This window comes from Ptychodera flava, assembly GCF_041260155.1.
Source record: "Ptychodera flava strain L36383 chromosome 3 unlocalized genomic scaffold, AS_Pfla_20210202 Scaffold_26__1_contigs__length_13983176_pilon, whole genome shotgun sequence".
Classification (NCBI taxonomy): domain Eukaryota; kingdom Metazoa; phylum Hemichordata; class Enteropneusta; family Ptychoderidae; genus Ptychodera; species Ptychodera flava.
In genome coordinates, this window is record NW_027248280.1 from 12,566,829 (window position 1) to 12,586,988 (window position 20,160).

Here is a 20,160-nt window from a genome sequence, read left to right on the forward strand (position 1 = left end):
GATTTTCTCAGAGCAACAAATTTAAATACTTTGAATAAAACTTTTTAACAGAGCAAAATTATTTTCTGAACACAACAAAATCAATCCTTTAAGATACATTTTCTACATTTCCATATAATTTCAGTATTTGGCAAAACTGAATTGTATTGTGCAAATATACGGGAAAGAACAAAAAAAAAAAGAAGGAAACACTCAAACTTACTGTTCTTGAGGGCGCAATTTAGTTTCACTCATGTGAGGGCGCGCTCAACTACAATGTACCTCTTATGCAGCAGCAAACTCTTACAAATTCGACAGAGTAACATTTTTGAGAAGAGAATTTTTCCGGCGTCTTCATATTTTTCAATGGCAGCGGAAGTTGATGCAACACCCAAGTTTACATCCGAAACAGTTGGGCAATGATAAGGCAGTGTCTCCGAGACAACCGTTCCTTACTTCATCGGTATTACGTACACGCAATTAGGTCAAAAGGTTTAGTGCAACTCTAGCGATTCTAGTCGTCCCACAGTGTGGGCGAAGGACAAAAAATGCAGTGGACAGCGCTTGACTACTCGAGCGGTATGACTATAAAGGAGATGAAGGAAGCCAGCTCAGTGCAGCAGAGCCATCTTATCCGTTTGATGAGTTTTTGTACTCATACAACGTCCTCTTATATGGAAATTGCAGGATAACTTCACTTCACTTCTTTTCCGAAGAAAAAAGAATTTTATAAAAATGTATATTGCATTCTCAAAGAAGAGTTTGAGTGCCAACACCTTAAAACGTGCCTTCACAAAATTATTAGTCGGTACAACACAGAGAAGGCCTTCACAAAACTTTTGCGACTACAAACTGGATTGAAATTGTAAAAGGAAATTTTCACTTACGGAAAATTTGGTCAATTTAAAATATAACAGTCCCTTAGCCAAACATTTATTTTGAAACATTTATTTTTTGAAGACTTCTATGTAATATAAATATTTTTTTTTATTTCGAAAATCAACAGATTTATTCAGATTATTAAATATATTTTCAGGAAGAAAACGATTCCTGCAAAACATTGAATAATTATTAGTTTGGGAAGAAAATGTTTTTTTCTCTGAAATTACCGTTTTCAAGGTATTAAGATTGTGTTCTGAATAAATCACACAGCTATTAATATGGCTATTTAAAGTTACTCTTGTTCAAAAAAAGGGCAAATCTTTTCATGGATTAAGTCGTCAGTCTTCAGAAGGATGGTTTTGTTAAGTATTTAAAACTTATTCTTACAAATGCAAAAGCAAAGATTACTTTAAATGTTGACTCACAAAAGATAGAAATGTTCTTTTTTGAAGATTTAAAAGTGCTTGAAAATAAAATTACGCAAAAGTATGCTAGAGAATTAGCGATTTGTATATGCCGAAATTAGAGATGAGTCCACCAGAATTATATTATTTCTCGTGATAATAGTTTTGTCGGCTTAAATTAAAGTTATGCTGTCAAAATTGAAAAGCTTAGTCAGCCAAAAATAGAGTTTTGTCTCTCATACTTTGTATCTACCAAACTTTAGTTTTGGGAAAGCAAAATTTCATAAACATTAAGGTGTTGTGTAGAAAATTCTTTTTATTCAAACGTGATTCCATATCACGAGTGCGGCCACCAAACAACTGTGATTTTGGGGATGAAAAAAAAACGATAAGATCTTACTTTATCACTTCAAATTAATGTAAGTACTTTATTTAAGCAATAATGCACCCCCTCCGGCCCATATGGACGAAAGCAAACTTTGTACGACATAATGTACGAGGCGAAGCCGAGTACATTATGAAGTGCAAAGTTTGCTTGAGTCCATTATGGGCCGGAGGGGGTGCATTATTGCTATTATTTTATAGTTTTGGCAATGCCAGTGAATTTGTAGTTGTAGAAAACGAATAAAAAGGAAATTTAAACTGAGTTTGAAGCCAGTGAGCGTCGTCCAGCATGATCGGCCCTGAATCCACACTGCACAGTGCACTGCACTGAACACGCACGTTCAGCACAAAAAATGACCAGCACTTTCACGGTTCATTTTGAATTGAAAAACGATGTATTTCGAAGGAAATGAAAAGTAACTGCATCCCTACCGTCTATATCAAACTTGAAACATCACCTTTAAATATCATGCCATTCAAAAAGTCGACACGGTGAAATGCCAGAGATGGAGAAAACGGAATGTTCTTGAATCGACATCAGTATGATCAGCGAGCTGCATGGTATCAGCTGATCAATACGATCATTATTATGTCGCTAGTAGTACAGCATTCATTGCTAACGATATCAACAGAGTTCAACATTGTTATTCAAATGTTTATATTTCAATAATAATTGTGTCTATAAATTTAATTTTCGATGGCTTCTTGAGAAGAGCTATTTTATTTCGGCGAAAAGACAAACTTGACGTAAACGGGTGCTTGAAAGGTACATGTTGACAAACATATCTGGAGGGTTTCGGTACCGTCGCGATATCGAGAACAAGGCAAGTAAAATCACAGACATGGAGAAAAAACGATGAATGAAAGTTGTCTCCGATTACAGTCAATGCATCAGAATAAGGTGGCCGAGATGTTAGATCAACGGAGAGTCCACGGTCGTCATGATTGTTGGTAGTAGCTGACCTTGGACCGAGACTTTGAATGGCTCCGTAGTATGTCCGTAGACACTTCCGGTTTTTACATCCATGATGACAGCAAGCTGCCGTTGTTGGCTCGTTTACGGCTGGTTCGAGTAGCCTTTCACGCTTGCATCGTTTACATGGCCACTGACATGCATAATATGCCATGTGTCAAACCCAGTATCGTCTAGGAGTTTGCAAACGTACTGAGTTCTGTTTCACCTATACGGCAACGAAGCGAACCATGTTGTAAACAAACGTAGTAATACAACCAGCGTATGCTGAGCGCCAGCCAGACAGACGACAAATGCGTGCGCGAGGACTCAAAAAATGTGATAAATCGTACAGTAAGACATTATTATCAATATTGTGCACGATTATCAAGATTTATAGTTTTGTGTATTACATGGTTTATCCGATATTTTCCCTCCTTTTAAATGCGCAGTCCTTTTTTCGTTTTCCAAAAAAAAATTTGCTCGCTGTGGGGCCGCAATGCTGAATAATGGAATACATTATCAGTAATAATGTATGGATATGACGTCACAAAATTCACTGGTATTGACAAAGCTATAATATAATGTGATATTTTGTATTTAGGCCTACGTATGAATGTAGATGAATGAGAGTGGGGGATTGGGTTAATTTCCCCGAATAGTTTTGCACGTTAGGCCTAATGATCAAGAACGCCCTGCAAGACTTGCCAATGCGCTAATATGTAAAGTTTAGGAACTATATTTGAATGTCAAAATATTGCACATAATCAACATTTCTATTCAAGAACACCCACCAATCGGCAGAATATGGGACAGGCTGTTCTTACACTCGGACGCTTCATACCCTCTCCACCACCGCCATGGGCCGATCTAGGCCTATAGTTTGCAAACATTGTGAGTGCATGCAGCTGCTACAACTCTAAAGATGGTTAAAACTGGTGCATCAACGATTACAAATAAGAATAAAATAAAAAACTATAAACACTACATTCTGATAGTCTACACAGAAGTACACACAGCTGCTTATCATAAAAACATTAAATTTGGCAATTTTGAATCTTCCAATTTTGCCTTGAAGCAGCCCTATTGTCAATAATATTCTGGTAAAATATCTAAATCATCCGTAGAGCAGCAACTATTGGATTTTACAATGACTGATGGTCGCTATTTGATTTATATTATGATAATCTCCATTCAAACCAAATTTAATGCTTTTATCACAAAATGCACAATTGTTATGAAAATTTTGGTTATGCCGCGCCACTATACATACATGCATACATACAATTATACATCATACTATCATACTATCATACATACATATATACATACATACATACATACATACATATATACATACATACTGAAAAGACAGGCAGACTGTTTCAAGCTTTAAAGTATAGCTTGCATTGTAATACACACAAGGCAGTATGGGAGCTCATTAAAAAGAAAGATATAGGGATCATATATGTTTTTATTGCTTGTATTAATTATCATGCAATTGTCACCTATAAACCAAATTCCAACGATATATATCAACAAGACCGAGTACAAGATATAGAAATTGACATGTTTCGCGGAATCAGTAATTTTTAAAATACATCGGCGTGATGTCAAATATCGGAGATGAAATTACCGCTGTTTGTTATTCGTGTCTGGAATGGGATTCAGAAAATTGCGCTGCATCTCATCGGACTCACATTCGTTTTCAATTCGGCGACTAACCAAGTTAGAAATCCATTTGCATGGCTACTGTCCCGTCACAATGGGGACACTTGTGCAGTGACTGACACTTTATGCACTTGACCTTTTAGTCGTCCAAATTCAAAGCTGACACATTAAAATACTGTTACTTTTACAAGGAGCGGGATTGAATTTCAAAATGTACCAAGAGGCCAGTCACGAACAGTTACAACACATGTTATTTAGAACTAAAATTATCCGTCTATTCACTTGTAAAACACCTATAATGGCTAAGGTAAATTGCTCACAAACGGCCAGCTTGCAGCATCTGCATACTAAAGTGACTTCTGTCAAAAGCCGGACAGAATGCACATAAACATCAACATACGTGAATATGAGAATATTGTCAAATCATTACGGTGAAATGGTCGAAGGTCATCAGTCCGTGTATTTACAATCAGTCCTTATATTTGGAAACTCGGCAGTAAGGGTCATTATTCTGTTTGAATAAGACATTTGTACGCTCTGTTTTAATCGAAAATTGTACTTTTCAATGCCTTGAATATAAATAATAATAAAGACATTTGTCCTCTAGGTTTCCATGCACTCTAGTATTATCTTCGATGTGAATTTCATAACTTACTGATATTACTTTCTTATACGTCTGTTTGTGTTCGGAGGCAAGAAAACGTCCAACCTCAAATGACACTGATTGCATGTTATCAGGCGTCCAACATTTTAGGTTGTCTCTAATATTTATGTGAAGATATGGTTAATAGTTGCTGTCCTTGTTTTATAAGTCCACTACGTTTTAGTTGTAGCATTAATTGCCGGGTCAAACACATGAGAGACAGCTATATAGACCATCATGGCAATAGCTATCAAAGCAAATGGTCGTCAAGGTAAAAGGATAGTTTGCTTAACTTAAAATTGCGTCGGTTTTGTTCATAAGAATCTTATGCCATCAGTCTGTATCTGAGGCAACTTCATAACCAGGGTCAATGAAAAGATCTCTCACACAAACACTGCGATTTCTCCCGTAAAAATAATTTCCAATGCCATTTATTGTGCCCGTTTGCGGCACAATAGAAGAATAAAAGGGTAAAACTGGCATATTCCTATCATTGTAATATGCATTTTTGCTGCTACCCAGTCGGCGATTCTTGCTAGAACTATATGTAATTCTTGATTTTAATGCGTATGGTAGACGCGGAATAAGGTAGTCACTCCTAACATAAATTACATGTCTAGTCTGCTCGCCTGACGGTCATTGCAATTCCCCAAAAGGTTATACAATGTATGCTTACCAAGTTTGTTGTGCCTTTCGAAACACGTTGGCTCAAGTCCATCTTCTTCAAGACAACTTTTGATAGCGACCAAGCCAGCGACTCCAGCACCTACGATTGCAACGCGTTTCTTCGCCGCCATACTGTATGTAAGCACTGTTAAGTTTGTGTGGATGATTGGTAGAAAGGTACGTCAGTCTCCGCTAGTTATACAATGCCAGGGGCCAGTGCGAGGTGTTTCGTCAGACATCAGCACAGAGCACGAAAATAAACCACTAAAACGTAAATCAGAGGCCTTACCTTACATTATTTTTTTTATTTTTGAATACCGTTTTGGTCTCGTGTGTCATATATGATATCTCAAGAATATGTACTATATTCACAAGACATAAGAGTAGTTGTAAAGTCACATTTTACAATTTCCGTCGTCAAAGCGATTCAGCACAAACTTTTGATAAATGAGTTGTTAGCGTGTAATAATATTTATCGCGGTTTTCTGACCAAGTTTGTCAAGTTTGTGCATTATCTGATAAAAGCATGATATTTGGTGTGAATGTAGATTATCATAATATAAATTAATTTGAATACCGAGCGACCTGAGGTTCTGATGTGGCGGCCATTTTAAAAATCGTGACCGTCAGCCACTGTAAAATCCAATAGTTGCTGCTCTACGGACGATTCTGTGGAGAAATGTGAACGTATTTCCACCATAAATGCCTAGTAAGTTGACCATTTGCATTTTTTATTGTTTTAAAAACAATTTGGATACAGGGTCCTAACAGTTAAAGCCTCGTTCTGCTGTGGTAGCCATTTTTTAAACATAGCGACTATCAATTACTGTAAAATCCCATAGTTGCTGCTCTGATGATTCTGTGGTGAATAGTGGATTCATTGCTTCCATAAATGCCTATTAAGATTACTATTTGCATTTTCTATTGTTTTATGATATTATTTATCCAGAATATTATTGACAATAGGGCTACCTCAAGGCAAAATTAGAAGATTCAAATTGCAAAATTGAATGGTTTTTTTAACGATAAACAGATGTCAGCTGTTCTGTGTAGACTATCAGAATGTACTTTTTTAGGGTTTTTTATTTTATTCTTACTTGTAATCGTTGAGGCACCATTTTTAACCATCTTTGGAGTTGCAGCTGCTGCTGTAGATGCAAACGTGCGACACAATGTTTGCAAATTATAGGCCTTGATCGGCCCATGGCGGTGGTGGAGAGGGTATGAAGCGTCCTAGTGTAAGAATAGCCTGCCCCATGTTCTGCCAATGGATGGGTGTTCTTGAGTAGAAATGTTGAATACGTGCAATATTTTGACATTCTAATTGTATTTTCTAAACTTTACAAATGAGTGCATTGACAAGTTTTGCAGGGCGTTCTTGATCATTAGGCCTAACGTGCAAAACTGTTCCAGGACTTTAACCCGATCCCTCACTCTCGTTCATCTACTTTTTTACGTCGACCTACATACAAAATAGCACATTAATACTTACCATATAACAAATATTGAAGTTTAAACGCTCAAAACAATAACATTTTGTTGGGGAAAAACCTCGTACTAGTAAATATCCCCATTTTTGTCAATGCTCGACCCTGAGATTTATCATGTAAACTACTATTAGTACATTAATTGCGCCATTTAAAAGAGAACACGATCACGTTTTCGTAATTCATATTAGTTTTGGCAATATGCATTATGTTCTATACATTACTGTTTATAATTCATTTAACATAAAACTAATCTTGTGTAATTTGATATTAATTTCCTGACTTAGAAATTGTTTTTAGTTATTATGACATCAATTTACATAAATATGGATTTATGCTATACATTACTTTTTATAATCCATTAAACATAAAGCCGATCTAGTATAATATGATCTCAATTTCCTAATTTAGAAATTTGTTTTAACCATTTCAACATCAATTTACATAAATATAATTTATGCCCATAACATTTTGAACATCGTATATTTTGGTGCAAATTTTTGTGTTGTACATAATTTGTTATTAATGCACAAACGTGGTACAATAGTCATTAAATTGTAGTAATTCATTTTCTTTCATTTTGTCAAACATGAGAGGTAGGGAAAGCAAAGCTGAAACACAATCCTACACTTTTCCAGTCATTTCCGTGCTTGGCACTCCCGGACCTGTGCTTGCTTTTGCATGGCTTGTCAGCTGACAAAGAGTATTTTATTCCTTTACATGGTGTTAACATAGGCTAAAACAACAAGATTAAACGACAATTCAAAACATCTGCCAATTATCTTCTTGTTATCCCCTTTATTCATACAACCAAGACCTAAGCAAGGTAGTGTTGGCTGGCCAATTATCTGATCAAATGTGATGTATTCCTTCCTATACAAAGAGTGACAACCCAGTCAAGATTGAAACATAAACCTCAGATATTTCACGTAGTTCAGTATTCACAATAAAAATTGCACATTCAGTGACATACAATTACTGTAAAATTTATTCCCAAATGTTGAACGTTTTGAACATGTCAGCGCAGCTAAATTTGAACTACTTTATAAAGTGTAGAAACAATAATTAGATCAACTAAGTATCGGATACATGTTTTTAACTATAGAACATCCTGTTAAACTTGAGTTAATTCTTAAAGATTAGAAACGATAATTAAATCAACTTAATATTGGATATATCCAAGACAAAAAGTACTTAAGAATGGCAAGCTAAATTTCTGCTTATTTTTTGAATCAGAAATTGGAATCCCTGTCTCGTCTCGTTTAGGTCTAAGCACAGCTCCCTTAACGATCAAAACAAAATCACCACTTAAATGATCGCAGATCATATGAAAGAATCACTCAAACAACGTAAAAATAGACAGGTAAATCCAGGCTTGGCCCTCAAAACATGCAGACATTTAAGTTCACGGAGAAAAAAAATGCGCTTTACCCTAAGAGTGATGAATTATATTTTGAAGACCACATAAAAGCATAGCACAGAATTTATTTTTTGTTCTCGACACATTTCTTATTAATCTATCCCTCAAATTTGGAGCAAAAACTGTAGCAAATGAAAATGTATGACGTTTATATTCCGAAATTTTCAAAATATTAGCCAAAAAATCATGAAAAGCGGTAAACTATTGCAAAACGTTTGTTGATAAAATTACAGCAATTAAAAGCCTTACTTAAATTTGCACTTTACGGGGAATAACAATGACTCAGTGTCGTGATTGATATCACCACCACCGAACCATTGCATGCTTAATACGAAGTGTACCAGTGTAAGGCAAAGTAATTTATTATCTTGTTCTGGAAATTTAGTGAAATGAGTTTGTGAAATAAACTTGTTTTTTGCGGAAATATATGTTTACCGTTCCTAACATTTAAGCCGCCATTCATGTTCCGTTGTTCTAGTATCCCGGTGAATGCAGCCCCAATAGATAATTGCGCCACTTTTTCGAGTGTGCACTAATACGTCCACTGACGCCTTACTTTGTGCAATTTTGGATAGCTTCAATAATTATTGAACTTATTGATTGATATAACAAAAATTAAAAAACAAATCGTGAATTTGGTCGGCTAACTCAAAGACAATAGATGCAATAATATGCTCATTGCCGATCACACTGATGGAAATCTTTAATGCCAAGTTAGAGGGTGCTTCCAGACTTTTCAAGGAATTTTGTGGAATCACGCAGCTCACATGATATCCAGGAAACCTTCCTGTTTAGAATCACAAGGGTTGCCTATCTGGGTGTTGAAGGGCGACCGTTAGTGTAGGCGAAACATTTCTCCTTGAAGAACGAATACATACGTGCCGCCTTTTGGGGCATGGTTTTAAATTTTAGTCGAAAATACTCCGCACGAGTTCTTCCATTCAATAGTTTAAAATAGGTATATATTTTTACGGCTCCGGAAATGTTCATAATTGAAATTAATTATTGTAGTTTGTCGCCTTCCGCTGAGAGATAAATCAAACTAATAATATGAGAGTTTTCGGTACGTGTATTCAACAGAAGGGGTTTCTAGGGCGGAGGAATTTTCCTTATTTTACTCTTCTTGGCTGAGACCCTTTAAAATATTGTTAAATTTTGAAAAAAAAAGTCTAGAATAGGCTGATTTTCTAGGATGAGTGACTTTATAAGAAATAAACTTAATTTTTATATGCCTAACAAATGTAGCACTTATCTTGGACTGATAAATGTTCCTTTTTTGTTGATACGTCTGCTTCATTCTAATCAACATAAATTTCTTGCCACCATTGTTTGAACATGCAAATTATATGCACACCATTTAACTTTACTTTACTTTTTCACTTTTTGGGTGACGTTTACTATCTGTACAAACCAGCCTTCGGGCATATTTAGTATGCCTCCAATTTGAAAAATAATATCAGACATTACCAGCCCTATGAGGGCAAAACCTGACATAAACCTAGCTGTTAAGTGGGAAAAAGTTTGTTTTGTCACGAACCTAGCGCACAGGCGCTAGACTGCTTTACAGCTGTCGGATCAGTTGGTTGCAGATGTTTATACTTTATACCTCTTCGAAAAAGAAATTAGTCGACTCAAGATTCTTAACATAAAATATTTAGAATAATATGCCTTATGGAAAGTGGACTGCATCTTTAAACTGGTTTATTTTTCCTCTTTGGGCGAGGGGTATCCTTTCAAAGCGTAGGTTGTGTTTTCTATCGCATTCAATATTCTGTCCCTCGCTCCAGGCCATGCTCCTGGACCTTCCAAACGATACCAGTAAGGTACCATTGGTCCGTACTTGAAGGCCATGGCCAGCTTCGGATCCGTCAGGAGCAGACGCCAAAAGGATGGTTTCACACCAAGCATCTCGGCCAGTTCTTCCGTGTTAGGTCCAACGGGAACCTGTATGTACCAAATGTTATGTTAGAGAAGAGGTTTGTCGAGGTGGCAGATACCATAATTCTGCAATGCAAAAATTATATCATAAGTATTGTCTGATTGAATCAACTGGAGTTGAAATTATGTAATGTCTCGGGTTCGAGGTGATAATATACGCCAGTATCATTGAGCGAATATATTGTCATCACAGTCAAAAACCGCTCGGCTACATACCCACCCGTTAATAGATTGGTATATTTCCCGACCTACGTAGTTACAAATTTTCTGACCTCGACCACTCCACACACCATAGAGTTCAAGAAGCGCATGCATACTCTCATTATCATACAGAGCGGACAAACGTAAAATACTGAACACATGAACACTCCAAATCACGAGGAAAAGACGATAAATATTTGCTGACCTTCTGTTGAAACGAATATCTCAATATTCTTGCAAACAGAACGCTGAATTTGTTCACTCTATTGTTATTGCATGTAATTTGTGCTGAATACGTTTTCGTATATTAAAGCTTACGTAATGATACTTGTTTTTCTCATACTGAATCTTCTGCTCAATATCTTTCCTCATTGTTGCTTTGTCAGGCAGTACAAGATTTCCAGCAAAGACCCTTGCTGCGACCCGGGCTTGTAGTTCAGCAACTGGCCAATGCGATCCGAGAGAGTGCACCAAGTTAATCAACGCCAACCTCTCAGGATGTTCTACGCGCACTGGGAAGATGTACTTGTAAACCTCAGCTTTGTCAGATTCGTCTGTGAATGAAACGTATAAAAAAATATATGCACATTTGACGGGAGAGAGGTTTGTACCAAAAGTGGATATTGACCGACTGGTTTATAGTTGAGCGTCAAGTAGCTATAATATTAGAAGATTCTAAATACTGAATTACCATAAAGCCATGAGTCGTCGATTGTTGGCACAGCAAACTCATATCCCGTCGCGAAGATGACTGCATCTACATTCTCTAGAGTGGTACCATCTTTGAAAATGACGTCATTTCCCTTGAACTCTTCGATTTCTACCATTGGTTTGATATGACCTTGTGCAAGTCTATCTTGCATTTCATCAGATAACATCGTACCTTTCCATGCTGGGTATATATCCGTACTCTGTAGTGCGATAATATATTTGTTTTTATAGATACAGTGCATCTGCATGCATATTTTATTATCTACAGGTCATTTTCATGTCTCGACTGAAAGATAACGGCGTTCTAAACCTTACCTCAGCTGTAATGAATGAATCTTCATCTTTTTACTTCATTTATGTTTGTTTCATTAGCGTCTACGCTAATTAAGCTTATGCGTATGAGAAATCAGCGACAATTATCGGAAAATTGTACAATGTTGGTGGATAATACATTCAGTGGCTTAGAGTACCGTACAGTCAGAGACGGCAAAGTCACGGTGGTGAGAAGGGTGCCGGGCAGTGCTGAGTGCAAATGGTAGCAAGAAGTTTGCCCAGGTTTAGAGTGGGAGAAGGTAGGGAGCAGGTAGGGAGATTTTCCAATTTGCAGCAAAATCGCTGTTACAAACAACTTTCAGTCACCGCCCAAATTTGCATAAGCTCAAAGTAATTGCAAATCACTCGTGTAAATGCGACACAAAAACATTTACTACTTGGCTGCCCCATCTCCTGATGTAAACTCTAAATCACGTTTTCTATCGCCTAACACAAGTGTGTCGCTGAGTAGAACACACTATCAAATTTAGAAAATTGCAATTCTATTTCTGTCACACTGGGCCCCTAAAAGTCTTGCAGTCTTATTATGATAGTCAATATGTTAAAATCAGGTACATTTGTTTAAATTAAGTTAGGGAATGGCAAGAGGTGATAAGTTTCTGGCGTGTGTGGCTTGTAAAATGTACCTAATTATCATAATCAGATACGTCAGATAACGAATATAAATGAGTGCTGATGATACCAATATAAAACAGTAGTGAAAGACATTCACATGTTTCTTACTAATTCATTTTCTACACACTAAATCTCGATTTGGATTTTACTAAGTTGATATTGATTAAGGGTATTGCAACAATTTTGATGAAATCCTTACAGACACTGCTGCTTTACGCTTTGTTAGTTGTGCACCGCAGGGATCAAGATCGTCCAGGCCGCAATTTGAATTTGAGTAATCATGATTGGCAGCATACATTAACATTTAGAACAGAGGTCAAATGGACATTCTGGACCCACGCTTTGTGAAAATATGCGTTCTCTGTATTAAATAACAGTGTTTTTCAACGTTTTTCCGACATAAAGGCAGTCGCTATACATTCACATGTGTCAAGTATGAGATTGGACGGAAATTAACGCCGTTCACCGTCGAATTTCTGAAAATCTCGGAGCAAATCGAGTGCGTCTTACCCGTAGCGTGTTTTTTTTCACATCTGCATAGTCTTACTATAATCCCCCATTTGTAGGGGACTTTGGCGTTTAATTAATTGATAGATCGGTCGATCGATTCGATAAATTCGTCAATAGATAGATAAATCTGTAGCACGATTTGTTATCACAATGTCTCGTACTCAATTTTCTTTTCTTTCTATTTATTTTTTTCCGTTCAGCTTAAATTGTAACAAATTTCTGTAGCAAATCCATAGTGTTCCGACTGTTTTCATGGTTGTACGAACGACTAAGTTGATCTAAATGTTGTTTACTACTGCAATAGGTTCGGGAAGTTGTTTCTTGTCTTGATATAGTAGTTATACAGTTTAGGTCTAGTTGGGTAAAATTCAAAGAGATAGTATAAGTACTTATGGAACAAAGGCAGGGGGATGGGCTGCTGTTGGTTTACGCAGAGAACTCTACCGAGAAAGAAAACTATTATGTGTATGTATAGGCTACACTTCAGACAGAAGTACGGTTGTTGGGCAAGATTAGAAACAACTTTCCTAGCTCATTTCATTGGTATAGCAATATTTAGAAGTGCAGGCAAGGTGTGGGAATACTTCGATTTGCATAAAAATGTGATTATCACGGAACAGTTTTTTAACAAAGTAATCGGACCAGCTACAAAACGGGAGACCTTTTTTTTCTTCAGGACTGTTTTTTGGCTCAAACAGACCAATTGCAATACCGCAATCACCGACAGCCAACATCGCAAATTTCGCACACATATTGGATATGTCACTCTTAGAAGTAATTGCGTATTAGTGATTAACCAAAGAACATTAATTATTTATTCTTACAATTGACGATTTTTCATGTTATTGAAAATCTCCATCGGGTGCATTTGAAAAAGGTAAGCATACCAGTGATTAATATGCAGAAACCTAATATAAATGTATGAGTGAACTCTGGTTGAAGCGTTTTTTTTCTATCAGCACTATCGACCACTAAATAATTTTGCGATGTCTTCGTAATCCTAACGTAACGTCAAATAAGATGTGACTTGACGTGAATCACGGTAGAAAGAATAAATAAAGGAAAGTAAAAGCTATATGTTGTCTACAAAATCTATTGACTTGGCTTATTTACGGGAGTAATTTGCAAATTAATGAACTTTGATTATAAGAAATTCAATTGAACAACGAGTATAGACTTACCCGTAATTCAGTCCCAGAATGAGCATGCCAGAAATGCCAAGAGGATTTGACCGTTTAACCTTGAGGGCGGGATCACCACCGGTATTGGGGGAGGAGTACCTTCCCGATGGTGATAAGTGGTGCGGATTACCGTCGCCTAGGTGACTGGCGTATAAGCGTGCCAAAAGACACCTATGGTTGATTTTCTGTTGTTCGATTGGAATGTACCATTAGACATAAAGTATTCACTTTACCCATACTTAATGTTGCATTCAAAGTTTTCCGAGGCTCCCTGTAACAAAATGTCTTCTTGTTCACAACTTACCTGTAAACCGAATTTAACATGGTCACCGACTCTTGTTTTACATACATTCTCTAACAGTGCGATTAGCTGTGTTTGAGACGCCGACCGACTAAACAGATTAATGTCGTACGGTAGACCATTCTGGCAGATGCGAGGCAGAAACCACACTCCATGTCGCATGCTGAGGTATACCTTAAAAGGTAGTAAAATGTGTGTACTAAGATTTAAAAGATAGTTGCTCAAACTTTCCTCAATGAATCTTTCATCCACAATCTTTCAAAAACAAGAAAAATTTAGGAGTCACCGTCCCGATTTTGGTACTAGAAAAACAAATTACCCAGGATTAACAATCTTTGAAATTCAAAATGGCCGCTATCTGTTGTCGTATTAGTTTAACAGTGTCTGAAGGCAGAGACAGCCCGTCTAGTTTTGAGTCTGTGCATTATTTTGATGTAGTAAGATGGAGTCTTAATTTTCCTTCCTGATCTCGCCACACAGCTACTCGTATTTTTATTCATGACTGATTTTTACGCAAAACTTTAAATTTTCTGAATCAAATTACTGGTAACTTCTTTGCTCACATTATTGAATTTGTTTTAGAATTATTTGGCACCAAATACAATGAAGTCATTTTATCATTCTCCCTGAAAAGTTACTGAAAATGTATTGTTGGAATGTTTCTTTATTTTTACTATACTTTTTTCCGTCCGTACAATATATTTTAATATCGTAACATAGCTATAGACATAAATCTTTAAATCGTAATACTTATGAGTGATGTTTAAGTTAATAGTAGATAGTTTCACCAGCGTACTTCGTCGTTAAGGTAGAACGCACCTCGGGGACAGAAATTCAAGCCTTCAATTTTTACAAATTTTATCACTTTTTTTCTGACCTACCACTTGTGGGGGCTCATTTTCAAGCTCTCGGTAAAATAAAAGTTTTCATGGTCTTAGTTTTTCGGAAATCGAACATATTATGTTTTTCCCATAGAGTTAACACAAGGATGGCAGCCATTTTGGATTTCAAATATCGAGAAATCGCAAGTTATTTGTCTCTCTAGTACCAAAGTTTGCACAGTGACCCCTGATTTTTATTTTTGCTTTGGTAAGAGAATGGTTGAAAGTTTCACTGAGGAAAGTTTGAGCAAAAGTTTAAGTCTTTCACTTTCGAGGTGCATATTCCCTAAGCGCTCATATGGACGCGTTTTGCAGCTCGTAAACATAACATTATTTGATGCAAAGTTACGTGTGAATTCATCGCTATGTAAGTGTGATCGTCTTGTAACCTGAAAATGCAGAGCATTAGCAAAGAAACCAAATAATCCACACACTGGTAGACTTGCCGCAGTATTTTGGTACAATTGTCGCATTTCTGTAAACGGAAGTAGATTACGCATGTGCGTGATGTATTGACAAACTCATGCATTTTTGTACCGAGTTTGTCTGTCAACTTTTGAAGAAATGCACAACGTAACACTCAACATTAACAGGAACCGATATCTGTTTTTTAAACCTGTGTGTTTACCTCTGCGCCATTTCGTGCAATTTCCGTTGATATTTCACCAGCCGAATGACTGCCACCTAGTGAGATAAAAAAGAGTTGTCGTGCTACTAATATTTAATAAGTCTTTTTGTAAATTTTTATCATTTATGATTTAAATAATTTCATTTTTTATTGGTTTTCGTCGATTTTATTTCATTTTTGATGTTAGTCGATTCATGACTGTGGGACGCTTTTACAATTGATAAATTTATTATATATGCTCGCTTGTACATAGGTATGTAACTTACCGACGACTATAACCCTCTTTCCTTTGAATTTACTGGCTTCTCGATACTCATTTGCATGTATTTTATTTCCCTTGAAGTTTTCCATCCCAGGGTATGAAGGAATAGCTGCCCTGTTGTAAACACTTGTGCAAATCATGACGTAATCAAATTCTTCAGTGGAAAGCTTGTCATCCTTTTCCTTGATCTGTAACTTCCAATATTTGCCATCGTTGTTGCGCTGTACGTCAATTACGTCTGTGTTGAACCGAATGTACTTCTCAAGGTTGAAATGCTCCGCATAGTTTTGGATATGACGAAGTACCATACGGTGAGGCATAAATGGCGTGTTTTCTTTCGGATAGGGAAAGTCTGAAAATGTCATCATTTCTTTGCTGTCGTTGCTTACAACGCTATCATAGAGGGCAGCTCCCTGTCCAGGCCGTAACTCTGGTGAGTAGCTCCAGAGACCACCTAAATAAACAGAAAATTGGTTGTTCAGAGAAAATAAAGCTTAATAGTTGAAATCAAAGCAAGCCGCGTGTAACATTACAAAAATGCCTTCCGTCTAAGAATGTATTGCTTATGAACAATCTTGGGAGAAGTTTGAATTTCAAAAAGGTGAACTCGTTATTTTTTTCGTCAAAGAAAGTTTCGACGGATACGTCATTCAAGTTTTAGAGCGCCGAGCAAACAAGAGCAACATCTAATAAAGATAGCAAAGGTCACACTCAGAAGATTTAGTCGTGTGGTTCAATTACTTATGACCATAGTGCATTTAGACGAATTCATTCATTTTACAAAATGCACAATTTAATTTTTGGAAGTACCTTTGCTTTGGCGAGGACTCTGGCAAATGTTTGTAATTTAGTCATAATTTCCATTAAAAGCCAGCACCTATAGCCTAATGTGGCGTTACAATATCATGTCACGACAAGAAAAATGTAAAATGCACGTGATAGAGTGTGCTACGTTTTCAGTAAATGATATTGTCAATAAATAAAGGGACAAAGTCGGCCATTTTCATGAATTTTGTTTGATGCGAGATACTTCTTATACTGTTTGACATGTCCAAAGATAATAAATGGGTGACCATGCATATATTCGACTCCGGTTTTCGACAAATTAAAGGAAACCATCGCAAAAATGAATTAATGGTCATGACCATTAATTCATTTTCGCGAGGGTTTTATTGATCGTGTCTAAAACCTGGCTCGAATATATGCATGGTCACCCATTCATTCAGTATCTTTCGACAGGTCAAACAATATAAGTATATCTCACATCAAACAGCATTCATGAAAAATGGCTGACTTTGTCACTCTAAAATATGGTTCCTCTTTCTATCAAATAGGTTCCCCCTTATATATTAAAAGTAAAAGAAGTCTAAACAAGCCGTAGAATGGGAAAGAATTGTAAAAGTTTAAGAGCTGTATATCTGTACTAGAGGGCCGAATCTGTTTAAACTAAATATCCGACTCTTGCTCAATATGTGCGTTTCTACACCGTATACCAACTTATCTCAGTCTCCACACTTAAAAATACGCTGTAACAAATACATACATACATACATACATACATACATACATACATACATACAGAACAGACAGACAGACTGTTTCTAGCTTTAAAGTATAGCTTGCATTGCCATATACACACTAAAAACAAGATATAGGGATCACAAACTTTTTTTATTGCTTGTATTAAGTATCCTGCAAATGTCAGCTGTAAACCAAATTTAAACCATAATAATGAACAAGACCGCGTACGAGATATAGAAATTGACCTGTTTCGCGGAATCAGTAATTAGCGAAATACATCGGTATAATGTCACTATCGGAGATAAAATTACCACTGTGTGTTATGACCCCATTCACAAAGCACGAGCTGTGTGACCATGCTCAAACAGAAAATTAAACTTTACCTCGTCATATCTATGGTTTTTTTGAAAAATGTCTATTCATGCTCAATGTTACAGTTTAGAGTCCCTTAAGTCGGCAATATTTCGATGAAATTTGGCAAAATTGTTCGGCTAAATGACAGGGCAGTGTTTACTTACACGGCAAAGAGCAGTCATATGCATATTCCGTTCATACATTGTCCTGGCGGTCATCAAACTCGTTTATTTGCATCCCCAAACAGCAAATTTATCTTCGAAAAAAAGAAATCCAACCTTTTTGCACATTTTGCCAAGGTTGGGTGACACTACATAGATTAATTTTTGGCGTTCTCTTCGATGTCTTGAACGTCCGGGTTTGTTTACAGCGTTGCCGTGCTGACGTCACAACCTCTCATTGATGTTTACTAAAAGTGTCCGTTCGATCGGATTTTCACTGTTTTCTGTTTTCGACTAATATTATAAAAATATCACTTCTATCTTATTTTATGAAATAGTTTTTAAAAATGTGATTATCTATGTATGCAGAACTTTGAGGGTTGTAAACAATGGGTTCAAAATGGTTCTTTCTTGACTGGGTTTCTACGGCGACCTGTCAGTCTGCAACAGATTTTGTACCTATCAGATTGCCTTCATTGTCAGGTCATATTTCAATTCTCCACCGTGGCCACTGAGATCCAAAAACACGTTCGCCAAATATGAATTTAATTTTTCACGTGCGAATGTGGCTCTCACGTCGCGACTGCTTTCCATTTTACATTGCCACTGATTCAAATTAGTTTATCGATTGGGATTCAGAAAATTGCAATGTATCCCATGGGATTCACATTCGTTTTCGATTCGGGGACTATCAAAGTTAGAAAACAACTTGCATGGCTTCTTGTCTTTATGACGGTCTCAACAACTACCTGTCCCGTCACAATGGCCGGGGGGCTCTCGTGCAGTGACAGACACTTTGCACAGGACCGTTTAGTGATTCAAAGCCAAAGCTGACAAATTAAGTTATTGTTATTATCACAAGTAACGGGGATGAATTTTCAAATCGGAGCAGGAGGCCGTCGCGAACAGTTACCACATTTTATTCATAACTAAATCTAGCCGTCTATCCACAAGTAAAACACATTATGGGTAACTTGGTCACAAAGGGCCACCTTGCAGCATCTGCATACTAATGAGCCTTCCCTCCAAACCCGGCTGAATGCAAAAAAAAATCACCATACGTGTAAATATTGAATTACGGTGAAATGGTCGAAGGTCAGCCCTTGTATTTGGAAACTGGGATATAAAGGTCATTATTCTCTTTGAATAAGGAACTTTGCCCGCTCGCTTTTAATAAAAAATCATACTGTTCGATGTCTTTACCGATAAAAATAATAAAGACTTTTGCACGCTTGATTTTCATCGAAAATATGCACATCTGTATTATCTTCGACATATATTTCATAACTTACTGATTCTACTTTCTTATACGGCTATTTGTGTTCGGAGGCACGAAAACGTCCAAACTCAAACGACACTGATTGCATTTTATTAAGCGTCCAATATTTTAGGTTGTCTCTAATATTTATGCGACGACATGGTAAATATTTGCTGTCCATGTTTTATCAGTCCACTACGTTTTAGTTGTAGCAATAATTGCCGGGTCAAACTCATGATAGACAGCTATATAGACCATCATGACAATAGCTATCAAAGCAAATGGTAGTCAAGGTAGAAGGATATAGTTTGCTCAACTCCGAAAAGTCGATAAGTCTATATCTGAGGCAACTTCATAACCAGGGCCGATGAAAAGGTCTCTCACACAAACAATACGATCTCTCCCGTAAAAAAATCATTTCCAGTGCCGTTTACTGTGCACGTTTGCAGCACAACACAAAAATAAAAGGGTAAAAGTAACATATCCAGCATTTTTGTCTTCCCACTCACTATCTGTCGTGAGATCCAATATTGCCAGCAGTCTTGTGTAAGACCTGTAGGGCGGCACAAAATTGTCGATCTGGCGTATCATACTTACATCAAGGGAATTCGTAAGCTTTGGGATTTTCTCAGTGCATCATCATGATAAGCTTAAGGGGAGATTATTTCATTGATTCCTTAAAAGAAAAAAAGGTACCCAAATGATGGTCGATCTTCCAAGTAATTTATTGCACAGTGATCACTCTCTAATAATGTTTCCAAAGAAGGTTTTATGGATCCACACAGTATTTCTTCTGTTGTAACTCCCCGACTATGTA

The 20,160-nt window shown here is 36.8% G+C and overlaps 1 protein-coding gene across 1 annotated transcript; it reads right to left on the reverse strand.

The window, feature by feature from the left end:
• Window positions 1-10,189: 10,189 nt before the first annotated feature.
• LOC139125970 (flavin-containing monooxygenase 2-like) lies at window positions 10,190-19,934 on the reverse strand. Its single transcript, XM_070692045.1, has 6 exons — window positions 19,853-19,934; window positions 16,054-16,503; window positions 15,788-15,843; window positions 11,319-11,538; window positions 10,946-11,181; window positions 10,190-10,432 (listed from the first exon to the last, which is right to left on the reverse strand). The coding sequence occupies exons 1-6, from the start codon at window positions 19,932-19,934 to the stop codon at window positions 10,190-10,192; spliced, it is 1,287 nt and encodes a 428-aa protein (XP_070548146.1).
• Window positions 19,935-20,160: the final 226 nt, after the last annotated feature.

Bases quoted from the DNA above. Each gene is read 5' to 3' on its own strand.
- LOC139125970 (XM_070692045.1), bottom strand. From the start codon at position 19,934: ATGATACGCCAGATCGACAATTTTGTGCCGCCCTACAGGTCTTACACA. The intron at 15,844-16,053 runs GTAAGTTACATA...TTATCTCACTAG, and splicing joins AAAGAGGGTTATAGTCGTCG to GTGGCAGTCATTCGGCTGGT. The intron at 11,539-15,787 runs GTAAACACACAG...ATCGCACTACAG, and splicing joins TTGCACGAAATGGCGCAGAG to AGTACGGATATATACCCAGC.